Source organism: Phascolarctos cinereus, unplaced genomic scaffold (genome assembly GCF_003287225.1).
Source record: "Phascolarctos cinereus isolate Bilbo 61053 unplaced genomic scaffold, phaCin_HiC Scaffold_1;HRSCAF=81, whole genome shotgun sequence".
NCBI lineage: Eukaryota > Metazoa > Chordata > Mammalia > Diprotodontia > Phascolarctidae > Phascolarctos > Phascolarctos cinereus.
In genome coordinates, this window is record NW_027555514.1 from 52271281 (window position 1) to 52286046 (window position 14766).

At 39.5% G+C, this 14766-nt stretch overlaps 1 protein-coding gene across 7 annotated transcripts in view; it reads left to right on the plus strand.

Annotated features, from left to right (window-relative positions):
* The window catches only part of ABCB1 (ATP binding cassette subfamily B member 1), a 200808-nt gene that overhangs the window by 171748 nt on the left and 14294 nt on the right, over nt 1–14766 (plus strand). For all 7 annotated transcript variants that reach the window (XM_020987474.2, XM_020987469.2, XM_078151865.1 and 4 more), the window contains exons 20-24: nt 2685–2768; nt 4457–4660; nt 10296–10396; nt 11657–11797; nt 14325–14481. In XM_020987474.2, the coding sequence (XP_020843133.1) occupies nt 2685–2768; nt 4457–4660; nt 10296–10396; nt 11657–11797; nt 14325–14481 (687 nt within the window). The remainder of the gene's footprint in view (nt 1–2684; nt 2769–4456; nt 4661–10295; nt 10397–11656; nt 11798–14324; nt 14482–14766) is intronic.

Consider the following 14766-nt stretch of genomic DNA (forward strand, 5'->3'; position numbering starts at 1 on the left):
GAAAAAAACCAATCCTTGCTCTCAAGGAACTCAGTCTTAAAATCCCAATGGAGAGACAACATGTAGATAACTGTGTGCAAACAAGATATATTCTGAATAAAAGGAGGGGGGTAATCTCAGAGGGGAAAGCACTAAGATTAAGGAGGACTGGGAAAGGCTTCTTGTAGAAGGCGGGTAGACATTGCTGTGAAAAGGATTTGTCTTCTTTCCATTAAATTGGAATCCCAAGATCAGGGTTCAAATTCTGTATCTGTCAATTTTCTTGGGCAAGTGGCTTCATCTTTGTGGTAAAATGAGGATATTGAAATAAATAATCTCAAAAGGCCTTCCATCTACCAGGATTTGAACTCAGGATATATGACTCCAAACTTTAGCCCTCCAACTTGTTCATTCTTTCTGTCACACCATATAAAAGAAACCTGTAGCATGACAAGCTTTTGTTCCCTCAAGAGTGTAATATTTAGGGCAGCTAGGTGGCGCAGTGGATACAGCACCAGCCCTGAAGTCAGGAGGACCTGAGTTCCAATGCGGCCTCCGACCAAACACTTGACACTTACTATCTGTGTGACCCTGGGCAAGTCACTTAACCCCGATTGCCTAAAAAAAATAATAATAATAAACAGAATGTAATATTTAGTTAATTTGTATAAGATCTAGCTACTCAAACTTGGGGAAAACAGCTAGAACTTATGTAGCCCTTCAAAGTTTGAAAGCAATTTACACATGTTGTCTCATTTGATCCTCAAAACAACTCTGAGGTAGATGATAGTATTATCCCCAATTTACAAATGAGGAAACTGAATCTGGCCATTGGTCCCTAATGCTTTCCATTCCAAAACTGTCTTTCTCCTATGGCTCCACTTATAGAATCACAGGTTTAAAGATGGAAGGGGAATTTGAGGTTATCACATATAACTTTCTTATAGATAAGAAAACTAAGAAACAGAAAGGTTAATTGACATGCTCAAGTTCACACAGCTAGTAGATGTCTGATGCTGGCTTTAAACTCTGATTGTTCTGACTCCCAAGTCCAGCACTCTCTCCAACTTAGGAGGTTGGCAGCAAATTCTCCAGCTTCTTCTCATCATCATTAAGTACCAGATGGGTGTAACCACATCATCTAGGAGGATGGCATAATGCCATGAAGAGAGTACTGCCTTTGGAGTCAGAGGACCTGGGTTAGAATCTTATCTCTGCCATCTGTAAAATCAGGGGGATGGACTAGATGTCCAGGTTCCTCATTGGCTTTAACACTGTCCATGGCAGGGGCCAATCACCACCTGTTCTCCCAAAAGCAACTATTTTCTGCATGACGTATGCCTTGAGAGTTGGCCTGTAGTTTTCCTACTTGTGAGCAATAGGAGAAGTTAGGGATCAGGACTTCAACTTGGCATCCTGAGGTTTCATCTATACTTAATACTCCCGCATCCGAAGCTATTTGTCTGCTATTTCTCTTCTCTCACCTTCAGTCGTAGGCAAGGACAGTTCCAAGTAGAAGAGGTGGATGTTTTATACAGTATACCTTCATTGCCTTTTTTATTATAGATTTAATATTAGTAACTCTTCTTAATGCAGGGTCTCTGATAAAGAGTTAGATGTCAATATGTGCTTCAGAAACACTCACACATGCAAATACATAAAACTTATCCCATTTGCTAATGGTCTAAATCATTCAGAATGCTAAACCCAAGTACCAAATGTAGAGCCTAAAGAATCCCTGGAGACTGTTTCCATAAAACCAGAAAATATAAATCTGTCACCACATACTGTCTAGTTTTTCTCTCTTATGTTTCACTCTGTTTAAAAGGAAATTGTCCCTCTTTGCCCTAGCCTGGCACTGTGAAGGAAATAATACAGGAAACTTTCATTCAAACAATAAAACCCTAAAATATCAGAAATTATAGGCAGTAAAAAACGAATGCACAAGAGTCCAGCTAGTCACAGTATTTATCTTCACACGATGAATGTGGAAAAATTATTCTGTCACACATTAGGAAAATGATCTCACTTATTTCTGCTTGTACATTGCCTTTCTTTTAAAAATATATATTTTTTATTTTTAATTTATGGAATAAAACAAGCATCTCCATAACACACTATAATAAAAAAGCTGATTGCACATGAAACTGCAGATTTATCATGTGCTACTTACCCCTCCTTCCAAATATGTAGCAAAGTTAACATGTAGATTTCTTTTTTCCCCTTTTTCTTCTTCTCTCCCTTCACCTTGCCCTAGAGATGGCCACGATCAGACACAAATAGGTGCGTGTGTGTGTGTGTGTGTGATGTATATGTATGAATACGTATGTGTGTGTATGTGTGTAGTTATTCTGTACATACTTTTATCAGTTCTTTTTCTGGATGCAAATAGCCTCTTTTTTCATATGGCCTTTTTGTTAATTTGGGTATTTATAATAGTTAAAATGACTTAGTCACTCAAAGTCATTCTTAAAACAACATTGCTGTTACTGCATACAATGTTCTCTTGGTTCTGCTCATTTCATTATTCGTTATTTCATGTGGTGGTATTCATTGCCTTTCTTTGATCCTGTCCCTATTCTTGGGGAAACGAAAAAAGGAGAAAGAGAAGAAAATTTAGCAAAGGCAACTGAAGCATTGAAAAAAAAATAGATGTAATATGTAATATTCTGTACCCACAAGTGAAAATTTTTTTTGTGCTGCAGGATATAAGCTGGTTTGATGACCCTAAAAACAGCACTGGTGCTCTGACTACAAGACTCGCTACCGATGCCTCCCAAGTCAAGGGGGTAAGTACCAGGTTTCCTGTTGGCTTTGTTCCTGGCATTCTTTGAATTAAGTATGAAATTGTTGTTCATCACTTTTTCTAGTTGGTTTTTTTTTTTTGGTGAAGCAATTGGGGTTAAGTGACTTGCCCAGAGTCACACCTAGTGAATGTCAAGTGTCTGAGGACTGACTCCAGGGCAGTGCTCTATCCACTGTGCCACCTAACTGCCCCCGTTTTCATCACTTTTAAGGACATTGTATAAAAATATAAAATACCTCCTATCCAGGGGTGGGGAACCTGTGGCCTCTAGGTCCTTAGGTGCGGCCTTTTGACTGAGTCCAAGTTTTACAGAACAAATCTTTTTATTAAGGGGATTTGTTCTGTGAAGTTTGGATTCAGTCAAAGGGCCACGCTTGAGGACCTAGAGGACCATATGTGACCTCGAGGCTGAGATTCCCCACCCCTGATGCTCTATAATATCTGGAGAAGCTATAAGTTTTCATGAAAGGACTCTTTTGTAAATTCTGAAGACTACCAAGTGAATAAACTTTTATTAAGTGCCTACTGTATACAGGGCACTGTGCAGGACATGGGAATTCAGTGGATAGAGCACTAGCCCTGGAGTCAGGAAGACCTGAATTCAAATCTGACCTCAGACACTTACTTAGCTATGTGACCCTGAGCAAAGCGCTTAACTTCTCTTTATCTCAGTTTCCTCAGCTGTAGAATGGGAATAACAACAACACCTGTCTTGCAAGGTTGTCATGAGGATCAAACAAGTTAATATTGGTTAAAAGGGGCTTAGCACAGTGCCTGGCACATAGTAGGCACTATATAAACGTTTGTCCCTTGCCCTTCTGGAACCTTATCAGTCATGCCTTCAGGTAACTTTCAGAATTTGTCTGATTTGATTGTTGAAGTGGTTAGAGGACTAAGATCGAAGTTACGGATGAATGAGTTACAGGATTTTAGAGCTACACGGAACCTTGGAGATCATTGTTTTTACAAGGGAAGAAACAGAACCCAGCCAGATTTAGTGATTTGCCCAAGGTGACGCATCTGTCTATTAGGTGACACAATGCAGAGAGCACTGAGCCTGTGGACAGGAAGACCTGAGTTCAAATCAATACCTTCGGCACGGACTAGCTGTATGACCCTGAGCAGGTCACTTATCTACTTTTTGCTTCAGTTTCCTCAACTGTAAAATGAGGATAATAATAGCATCTACCTTGAAGGGTTTTTGTGAAGATTAAATGTGATAATATTCATAAAAACACTTAGCCCAATGCCTGACACATAATAAGTGCCATTTAAATATTGATTATTCTATTTAAATATTGATTATTATTAATTGTTATCATTACCTGATGTAACAGTGGTAAAGTCAAGGAGTTATAGTCATGAAGACCTGAGTTCAAATCCTGCCTCAGTCACTTACCAGCTGTATGACCCTGGACAAGTGACTTAAGCTTACGTCTCTGTCTCTAAAATGTGGATAATAATGGCATCTGACTCAGTTGATTGTTGCAAGGGTTGAATGAATTAACATATGTAAAGTGCTTTACAAACCTTAATGTGCCATGTAAATGCTAACTATTTCTATTATTTCACAAACAAGATATTCAGCTGGGAGTTTATGTGATTAATTTTTTTATAACATCAGTTAAGAGTAAGCATGTTGCATTTTTAAAATGTTATTATGTTTTGTAGGCTGCGGGTGCTAGACTGGCTACTGTTACCCAGAATGCAGCCAATCTTGGGACTGGAATTATCATCTCATTCATCTACGGCTGGCAGTTAACGCTTTTGCTCTTAGCAATTGTACCAATCATCGCAGCTGCAGCCGTTATTCAATTGAGAATGTTGGCTGGACATGCCCTGAAAGATAAGAAAGAATTAGAGGGTGCTGGAAAGGTCAGTCAAACTCAGTTTTCTCCATTTATTTATAAGCTCTGATTACTTATCCCTTGAAGTAACTATCATTCTTCAGAATGACCAGATTGTCTGCTTGTTCAGTAGATTTGAGAACTGAAGCCAAGAAGGAAAGCCTCTCACGTATGTTCATTTGGGTTGAAGATGAAGTCCAGGGCTTCCTGGTCTTTTGCCTTCCACTATTGCAATTTGTCTCATTTTAAAAAAAATAATGTTTAATATGAATTAACTTAACATCACATAACCCAGAAAACATTTAAACTCATAACTCTGGTGAAAAATATGCTGAAGTATGCAACAAATAAGAATTTATTGATAAATCTCTCTAAAGCCCCTTCCAAATTGTGCATTCACATGTTAAGAAAATATATCCTTTACATGATTTTAGCTTCTTGATGTATGTACTATTCTCAGTATGTTTTATTTTGCTTTGCAGAATTTTTAATGAATTTTTACATATCTCTCCTTCTTCATATTTGTTTTTCTTAATGGGAATCTAATATTCCAGGGCATTGATATACCACTATTCAGCCATACCCCAGCTTTTGGGCACTTAGGTTGTTTCCAGTTTGTCATTATTACAAATAATAATTATAAATGTTGTTGTTTAGAGATTTTTTTAAATTGCCACCTTTGGAGCATAATTCAACAAGAAGTTTCTTTTTTATTTAGTTTCATATTTTTCCATTATCAAGTGAGGTAAAGTCTCCGCGTCTTTGGGTCCACTGAAATGGAATGCAAGAGGAAATGTTGTCAGAGAACAGTTGAGTAGAGAAAGTGTAATAAATGGTTGATTAGTTGGATGGTTTTATGATAAAGCTAGGTTTATGACAGAGTCTGATCTTAATGATGCCCTTGTCATATGACTTTTATCGGGGCAAATAATCCTCTAGCAGTGGTCATGACCAGCTGGCATTTGTGATATGCAAAGCTTATATGAAGGTGTCCTGATTTATGGTCTCTGCGACTTCCCAGAATATTGACTGGCCCTATCCCCCACTAATTTTTGCAGCTGTGATTCCTATAGATTAATCTGGGCTTCAAGCTTTGGAACCAATTCTGGAGTTTGGCATGAGCATAGAGTTAATATCCCTAAATCAGTAACTGATCTGTCAGTTTCTGAAAGTCATCATATTTGTACCAAATGAAGTCAACAAAAATGAGAGCTTACAGTGTTCCAGGCACTGTGCTAAGCTTTGGGGATACAGAGAAAGGCAAAATCAGTCCTTTCCTCAGGGACCTCACAGTCTAATAGGAGAGAGAATGTGTAAGCACTTGTGTACAAACTTTTTCCAAGGAGATACATACACACACAGACACAGACAGACAGACAGACAGACACACACACACACACACACTCACACTCAGAGGATAATTGGGAGGTAATCTCAGAGGGAAGGCACTAATATTAAAGGGGATCAGGAAAGGCTTCTAACTGAAGGTGGAATTTTAGTTGAGACTTGATGGCATGAGAGACATTCAGTGAAAGTGCATATAGAGGGCAGCTAGGTGATGTAGTGAATAGGGCACCAGCCCTAGAGTCAGGAGGACCTGAGTTCAAATCTGGCCTCAGATACTTGATACTTACTAGCTGTGTGACCCTGGGCAAGTCACTTAACCCCACTTACCTAGCCAAAAAAAAAAAGTGCACATAGGATCAAGATGGAGCATCTTATTACTGGAAGCCAGTGTCCCTGTATCATAGAGTATCTGGAGGGTAGTAAAATGTAAGTAGGAAGAGGCCAGGTTATAGGGAATTTTAAAAGCCAAATAGGATTTTCTGTTTGATCTTGGTGGAGTTTATTGAATGGGAGTGACTTCGGAGTAAAGTGGGGAGAGCTTTGAGGCAAGGAGACCAAACAAGTCTGTTGGAGTAATCCCGGTACCAGGTTATGATCACTTACACCAAAGTGGTGGCTGTGTTTGAGAGAAGAGGGACGTGTAAGACCAACCTGTGAATAAAATACTTGTAACCAACTGCTTAATAATGTAAGTACTATACTTAGTTTTGTTTATCTGTAGAAGCAATGAGAAAAGCTAGGAACAAATTATATGACTGAAAACTTAGCATTGAAGAGTTGTTATGCCCCAAGGTGGGGGCTCTTTGCAGGGATCAGTTCTAAGCTTTAGATGTTAGGCACAAGTTGTGAACCTGTCAAAATCGGGGGCATCACTATTAGTCTTACATTTTGCCATTGAGGAGAATGAGAACAAAGGAGATAAAGCCTGATGTATTGCTGGTAGTGGCAGGGTGTTGGGGAAGAGCCAGTCCATATGCCCCTGAACAGTTGTCTTTCATCACAAGTGCTATAGGTGGTCAATCTATTTTTAAACGTCATTTTTAGTAATGATTGTTTTAGTGATGCAAACATTTTATCTTTTTGATCTTTTAAAAGTTGAAAAACATATTTCTGCAACAGTTGGGGAGGGTGGGGAATGGAGAGATGTGATGAAGACAGTTAATTGTATTAAAAGCTATTTATACTATTTCCCCCCCCCCCCAATGTGTGAGGTGAAGAGATTTCCATAGGAAACACTAAATGCTATTTAACATTCCTCTGATTAGAAAATAATATCTCAGGGCGCTATTTAAGTTTTTCCTTAATTTACCTCATTCTCCTAGACAACGAATTCTTTAATTATTAAGTCATTATATTGTTTTGTGTAGTGTGACTCATAAGTGCTGCTGCTTTTGTAGCTTTTATTTTAAAAGTAGTTGATTGTGGTGTCTACAGAGTAGGCTCACTGCTGAAAGTAAGATTAGAAAACTTTGAGAATGTGGTTGTTTAAAATCTTCACTCTCCAATAGAGAGTAAGACTTCAAAAGGAATAAGTGTAGGGAGTAAGGTTTGTGGGGAGAGCTAAATAAAAGATCTTTCTTTTAATCCTTGTAATTGAAAATCTTTCTTAAATGTATTCTTAGAACTGATAAAATACAAACTCCTCTTTTTGGCATATAGAGCCCTTTGCAATCTGACTCTAAAGTACCCTTCAGGGCCTGTTATATGTTATGCCCTTTTGTGAATTCTCTGTCCCATACAAACTGGCCTTCTTTCTGTTCCTTACCTTACACAAGGCCTTCTGCTTCTATTATCTATGCCTTTGAAGTCTGTCCCCTGTGCCTGGGATACACTCCCCACCCCGTCACCTCTGCCTCTGGGAATCCCTGGTTTTCTTCAAGCGCTGAAGCTCTATCCAATATATCACATGGCTAGGGTGTTAGGGTCCCTGACCGTAACACTTTGTTTTGTATTTTTAAAAAATATCTATTTTTCTTCCCTCTCTCCTCCTTAAGACCACTAGGTGGCGCTGAATAGAGCACTTGCCCCAAAGTCAAGAGGACAAATCCAGATCCAACATCAGATACTTACTGGCTACCTGACCTGGGGGAAGTCACAGTTGGTAGCTGTCTCTGCCACCATCTCTTCCTCTATGAAATGGAATTGATATTGGCACCTACCTCCTCAGATAAAATGATATTATATTGGGGCAGCTAGGTGGCACAGTAGATAGAGCACCAGCCCTGAAGTCAGGAGGACCTGAGTTCAAATGTGACCTCAGACCAAACACTTGACATTCACTAGCTGTGTGACCCTAGGCAAGTCACTTAACCCCAATTGCCTTAAAAAAGTATTATATTTACAAACTTTAAAGTCCAATATAAATGCTGTTCTTATTGTTCTCCTGCCCTACCACAAATTATCTTTTTCCTCATAGACATCAAAAATGCAAAATTACAAACTTTTCTTATGAGGGTCTTCAAATCTGCAACCTGTCACTCCTTTAAATGGTAGTTCTTAACTTTAGAGGAGTCATGATGAGACAGTCCATTGTGGGGAATCTCAGGGTCCCAGGGGTAGCAAGTTGATACACATATAAGAGATCTAATGAGACATTTTTGAACCCAGAGTACATCTCTTTCCCTGCCTCCCAGATTATTTTTGGCTTAGAGTATCCTCGGGTAAAACAGGAGCTCAGAAAGAATACATTAATTACCAGTGGAAAGAATAGTAACTTGGTATACAAAATGCTTCCAGATATTATAACTATACTTATAGACACCATAATTTGTTTTCTGAGGACTTTACTTTTGTTATTTTGAAAGCATCATAGTGTTGTTTAAAACTTGAGGCATACGAGAAAAGACACAAGGAAATTATCAATCTAAATCAGTTGGGTAATGAATCAATTAAAATGTGGCATTTTTCAGTGGAAAGAACATTGAACTGTGAGTCAGGAAACTGAGTCTAGTCCCAGTTCTGCCAGCTGTTTGACCTTTGGCAAGTGACCTAAGCCCTTAAGGCCTCAGTTTCATTATTGGTGAAATGAGGAAGTTAGATCCCTGATGACCTTTCATATTCCTTCTGTAAAATATGTGTTCCCTGTTTGAATATGTATATGTCCAAACAGGGCGTCTAAACTTACAGACAAGCAGCTTGAGGGGAGAGACGTTTTTTCAAGCTTAATCAACAAGCATTTATTAAGTGCTTACTACATGCCAAGAACTTTGCTCTGGAGATCCAAGAAAGGCAAAACCAGTTCCTCCCCTCAAGAAAGTCGCAGTCTGATGCAGGGAGACAACATGCAAACAGTTGTGTATAGATGAGATCCACACAGGGCAAATAGGAAGTAACCTCAGAGGGAAGGCACTGGCATTAATAGATATCTCTGGAATTATGCCTGCTCCTCTCCAAGGAAACTGTATTCCCTGCCTTGAGGGGAACAGAAAGAGGGACTATGAGGCTTACCAGTATGTTTTCCTCAGAGAGGGAAGAATTGTGTCTCTTTGCTCCTGTAAATATTACTAATCATAGGGGAAGGACTTTTAGGTTCAAAAGCCATTAGGTTATTTGGTTTGTTTCCCTTAAAGGGGAAGTGGTAACCCTAAGCTTATACCCATTGGCTAGGCCCCTTCCCACCAAGTGCTAGTCACACAAAAGATGACCACAAAAGTGAATAGCCACTAAAGCCAGTTTTTCAATCCAGTAGTGAGCAGAAATCAGAGAAGTTATAACTATTAGAATATACCTGAAAACATACAACAGTCAGTGAGTTCTTTAGATAGAAGCTCTGTTCAACCAAGAGAAAGTCCCTGATCTCACCCAATGGGAAAATTCCCTGAAGTGTCTAGGGAGACAAATTGGAAATCATCGACATGGTAAGGAGCCCCCTTCACTGATAGGTCTGCCTTCCAAAGTTGGTCTCATTCTCTCTAATTGTCTCTAGTCTATCCCTAGGGATCCTGAAATCACACATCCTCCCTCAAAGGAGGAAGGCAGAGTATCAGTCTTCGGAGCTCTCACTCCAACTCCGTCCTTCATACGTTCCTACAAGAACAGGCGTCTGCATTCTTTCCTCCAGTACCTAGTCATGCCCTTTGGGCAGCGGGTAGCACAGGATTGCCTCGCTCTCACCCAGCTGGGTTGGGGTTGGAGTGTTTTTTCAAGTTATAACTCTGTGATTCAGTGGTCAAATGAGGACTAATTCATTTGGGTTGTCCATATTTAAGAAGCCTAGTAAACAAAAGTAGGATGAATTCTGGAGCGAGTCCATGATTATACAATACAGATTCTTTATCACATCCTCACCTTTGGCTTTCTTATGCCCTCTTGTGCAGATCGCTACTGAAGCAATAGAAAATTTCCGAACTGTTGTTTCTCTGACTCAGGAGAAAAAGTTTGAGCATATGTATCAACAGAGCTTGCTGGGACCATACAGGTAATGAATGATGGAGTAGAGGTAATGAGGGTGACAGGGAGAAAAGTTGGGTTTTCTTTGAACTACTAAGACCATTTTTCAATTTTTGCCCGTAGGGCAAAGAAAAGTTGTCCCTCTAGAATGAGAGGCTTATTAGTGATTTGCTGCTCATAGCATCAGTGTTTTAATTGGTGCTCTCTTAGAACTGACTTTCTTTGATTCACAAAAACCAGTTGTTGTTGTGTGTGTGTTTTTCCTTATAGGCCAGATCTCTGTGAACTCCTGCCTTAATTGTTGTAACGGAGATGATTGGATGTGATCCTATCATGTCACTTTCATTTTGCTATTCCTTCTATCTCTGGCTGAGAATTTCTGTTCAGCTCATGGAAACCCAGTAGGTCCTCAAGGGCGTTAGTTCCAGTCACAGCATTCTATAGTAGCAGTGGCACAAATGACTCCTTGATACGAGCCCCTAATGTCACTTCCTCCATCTTCTCCTCCTCCCACCCTGTTTGTTTCCTTGGTATTTACATTTACCCTTCACCTCGAAGATTTTTCCTCTGTTCGCTGTCCAGCACTGCTTCCTTTGCTTGGCAGTCAGCAAGCATTTTGAACTCCAACTCTGTGCCAGGGGATGGGCATACAAATACAAAAAATATGAAACACTCCCTGCTCTCAAAGAGATTACATTCTACTAGAGAGACAATAAATATGTGTACTACTATATACGGAATAAATACAAAGATTATAAATGCAAGGTAGTTATGGGCAGAAAGAGAGGGAGAGGCAGAAACAGAGGAAGAAGTGTAGCCAGTTTCAAAAGACTGGTAACCTGATTTGAATTCAAGTAGTGATGATTAAATAGTCCATCACTTAGTAAGAATTAATTGAATTGTTTTTTTTAATTGAATTGTTTAAAAAAAACAGTCATTTTGGTTTGATTCTGTAAAGGACAGCTTTTCCTTTTGGATACCACAAAGAAGAATGCACAAATAACTAATGGCCCATGGCATTGCTGACCCTGTCTCATAAATGTTGGGATAGACCCTTGATTTAAAAATATACTGTTGGGGCAGCTAGGTGGCGCAGTGGATAGAGCACTGGCCCTGGAGTCAGGAGGGCCTGAGTTCAAATCCAGTCTCAGACACATGACACTTACTAGCTGTGTGACCCTGTACAAGTCACTTAACCCCCATTGCCCCCCCAAAAAAGTACACCATTACACTAAATTTATTTGTTTCTACCTGAGTAGCATGATTCATTTTTTAAAATTCCTTTCAGAAATTCAGTGAAGAAAGCACATATCTTTGGCCTCACTTTTTCCCTCACCCAAGCAATGATGTATTTTTCCTATGCTGCGTGTTTCCGGTTTGGTGCTTACTTGGTGGCACGTGGACTTTTGGATTTTCAAGATATTCTCTTGTAAGTATTGCAGTCTGTTTCTGCATTTGATGCTGTGACGTGTTCTAGAATTAAAAGTGAGAAATTGAGACATGGAATTTATTTTAGTGGTGTATCTGGCATTGACTATGGGAGACAAATTCTAGACACTTTAGAAAAATATATCAAAGTGACATTTCTTGAGTCTTTCAAAGGGTCTTCATGCCTTTGGGGAATGCCTGAAGATAGGTGAGAAATTCAGGTGTCCTCTTTAAAGGGCTTTACTTAGACCAATTAAACACAGGATGGGAAGGAGAAAGTTTGACAAGCAGACCTGCTCAGAGGTCCATAGCATAGGATCAGACACTGTAAAATGACCTTCAAAGTCATCTCATTCAAACTTCTCATGTTACCTATGAGGTCACTGGGACCCATTGACTCTCCCATGGTTGCAGATGTAGTAAATCAATCAATGGGGCGATATTTATCCAGTACCTATTATATGCCAGGCTCTGTGCTAGAAAATAGGGCTGTAAACAAAAGGTGAAATAGTCTCTACCCTAAAGAAGCTTACATTCTATTTAGAGAAGATAATATGCCAATATGTAAGCATGTATAAAATTGATATTAGATATTGGGGTAGAGGTACTAGCAATGAAGAGAAAGAGTTGAGGGATGGAGAGGATTCTGAAAAGTTTCATATGAGAGACAGCATGACATTCTGGATAGAAGGCTAGATTAGGAATCAGGAAGGCCTGGGTGGAAATCCTATTTCGGATCCTCTTTGAGTGACTCTGGAATAGACACTGAGCCATACTTCCTTCCACTGCAAAAGGTTAGGGTTGGAATAGTTGGAATCTATGGTCAATTCCAGCTCTAGCTTTGGCAGAAATGAAATTTGTATATGTGTCCACCAAAAAGTATGCAGATTCTTTTTTTATAGCAATGGATAAGCCTTAGGGAAAATCAAAGTTAGTTATTTTTGCCATAAGGTTTCTGGTAAGATTTATGTATTTCTTCTCTCTGAGGAAAAGCACTAACTCAATTGACACTTTTGCTACTCTTGCACTTAGGTTTAAAATTTTAATTATCCAAGTACAGAGTGGGAGAGACCTTGCTTGAGAGTGGTTAATCAAAAATGACTGGGCTTTGGGGGAGGCAAATTGACTGCAAGCTCACTGTGAGCCAACAGTGTGCCTCAGCTGCTAATAAAGATAATGTAATCTCAGCCTATATCAATGGAAATAAGTTTCCGGATCACAGGACTGATAATGCTCCTATGTCCTGTACTACTTAGATCGTATCTAGAATATTATGTTCAGTTCTGGGTACCACAATTGGGAGACGCTGACGAACTCAAATATATCACAGGAGGGAAACTAAAGGGTGTGGAACCTCACAACCATGTCATGAGGACTAGTAGGACCATGAGAGATGTTTATCTTAGAGAAGGCTGAGATGGTAAAAGGGAAGGGGAATGATAGAGGGCATAAGACATTAAAAGGGCTATAATATGGAAGAGAAACCTTTGTTGCTCCACAAAGCAAAAGTAGGAATGATGTCTGGAAATTAAAAGGTGGCAGACTTCCCCTTAGAAATCAGAAGGGGCATCTGGGGTGCGGTGAATAGAACACATGCCCTGGAGTCAGAAGGACCTGAGTTCAGATCTGTACTCAGATGCGCACTAGCTTTGTGATCCTGGGCAAGTCATTTAACCCTGATTGTCTCCCCCCTCAAAAAAAAAAGAGCATGATTTTTTTGTTAATCTGTGTGACAACAGTCTACCATCCCCAGGAATGTTCACATTGGCTAGAAGTGAAAGGATTCTTGTGTTAAATAAAGGTTGGACAAGGTGACTGGACTGGACTTGAGGTCAAGAAGATCAGAGTTCAAATCTGGCCTCAGATACTTACTAACTATGTGACTCTGGGCAAGTCACTTTGTCTCTCAGCCTCAGTTTCTTCATCTGTAAAGTGAGGGTAATGATAGCATTTAACCTTAAGGGGTAAGGATCAAATAAGATAACATGTGTGCTACTTTGAAAACCTTACAGCTGGCAATTATTGTTATTATTGTTATTGTTATATCCCTAAGGTTGTGCGATTCCTTCGTGTATAGATTAAATGATTATAGATTAAAATAATAGCTACAGAACTTCGATACCTCTCATAGAACTTTGATACCTCTCACAGAAACCATCTCTATCTCCATAAGAGTCACTCTTCTTGGGGCAGCTAACTGGTGCAGTGGATAGAGCACCAGCCCTTAAGTCAGGAGGACCTGAGTTCAAATCCAGCCTCAGACCAAACACTTGACACTTAACTAGCTGTGTGACCCTGGGCAAGTCACTTAACCCCAATTGCCTTAAAAAAAAAAAAGAAAAGAAAGAAAAAGAAAGTCACTCTTCTCTCCCCTCCATTGTTACAGGGTATGATGATTCTAGAATTCACAAATGGGACTTGGGCAAAGGGGGAGGTTTTTTAAACTTCTATAATAATTAGACTTACCATGGAAACATTGAATTGAAATCACTGTGATCGTGACTTTTTAAACTTTTGGTTTTTTACAGGGTGTTTTCAGCTATTGTGTTTGGTGCCATGGCATTAGGGCAGACAAGTTCACTTGCACCAGACTACGCCAAAGCCAGAATATCTGCATCCCACATCATCATGCTCCTGGAACAAAAACCTTTGATAGACAGCTACAGTGAGGAGGGACAGAAACTGGTCAGTTTCACCTTTGGAGTTTATGATTTGCATACTGACTCTTCATTGGCTGGTTTGGATTACATAGTAAAATGCCACTGCCTGTACAACAGAGACTTCCATTTTTGTTTTTGTCTCCCCAGTTTCCAGCCCAGGTGCCTTGTAGACAGTTGGTGCTTAATGAATGTTTGGTGAATTGAGTTATGATAAGAAATCAGTGAACATGCCTGTAATATTTGTTGCTGATATAAATATAACTTTCTGGAATACCAAGTGAAAAAAATTTTTTAAAGAACTAGCTAATTA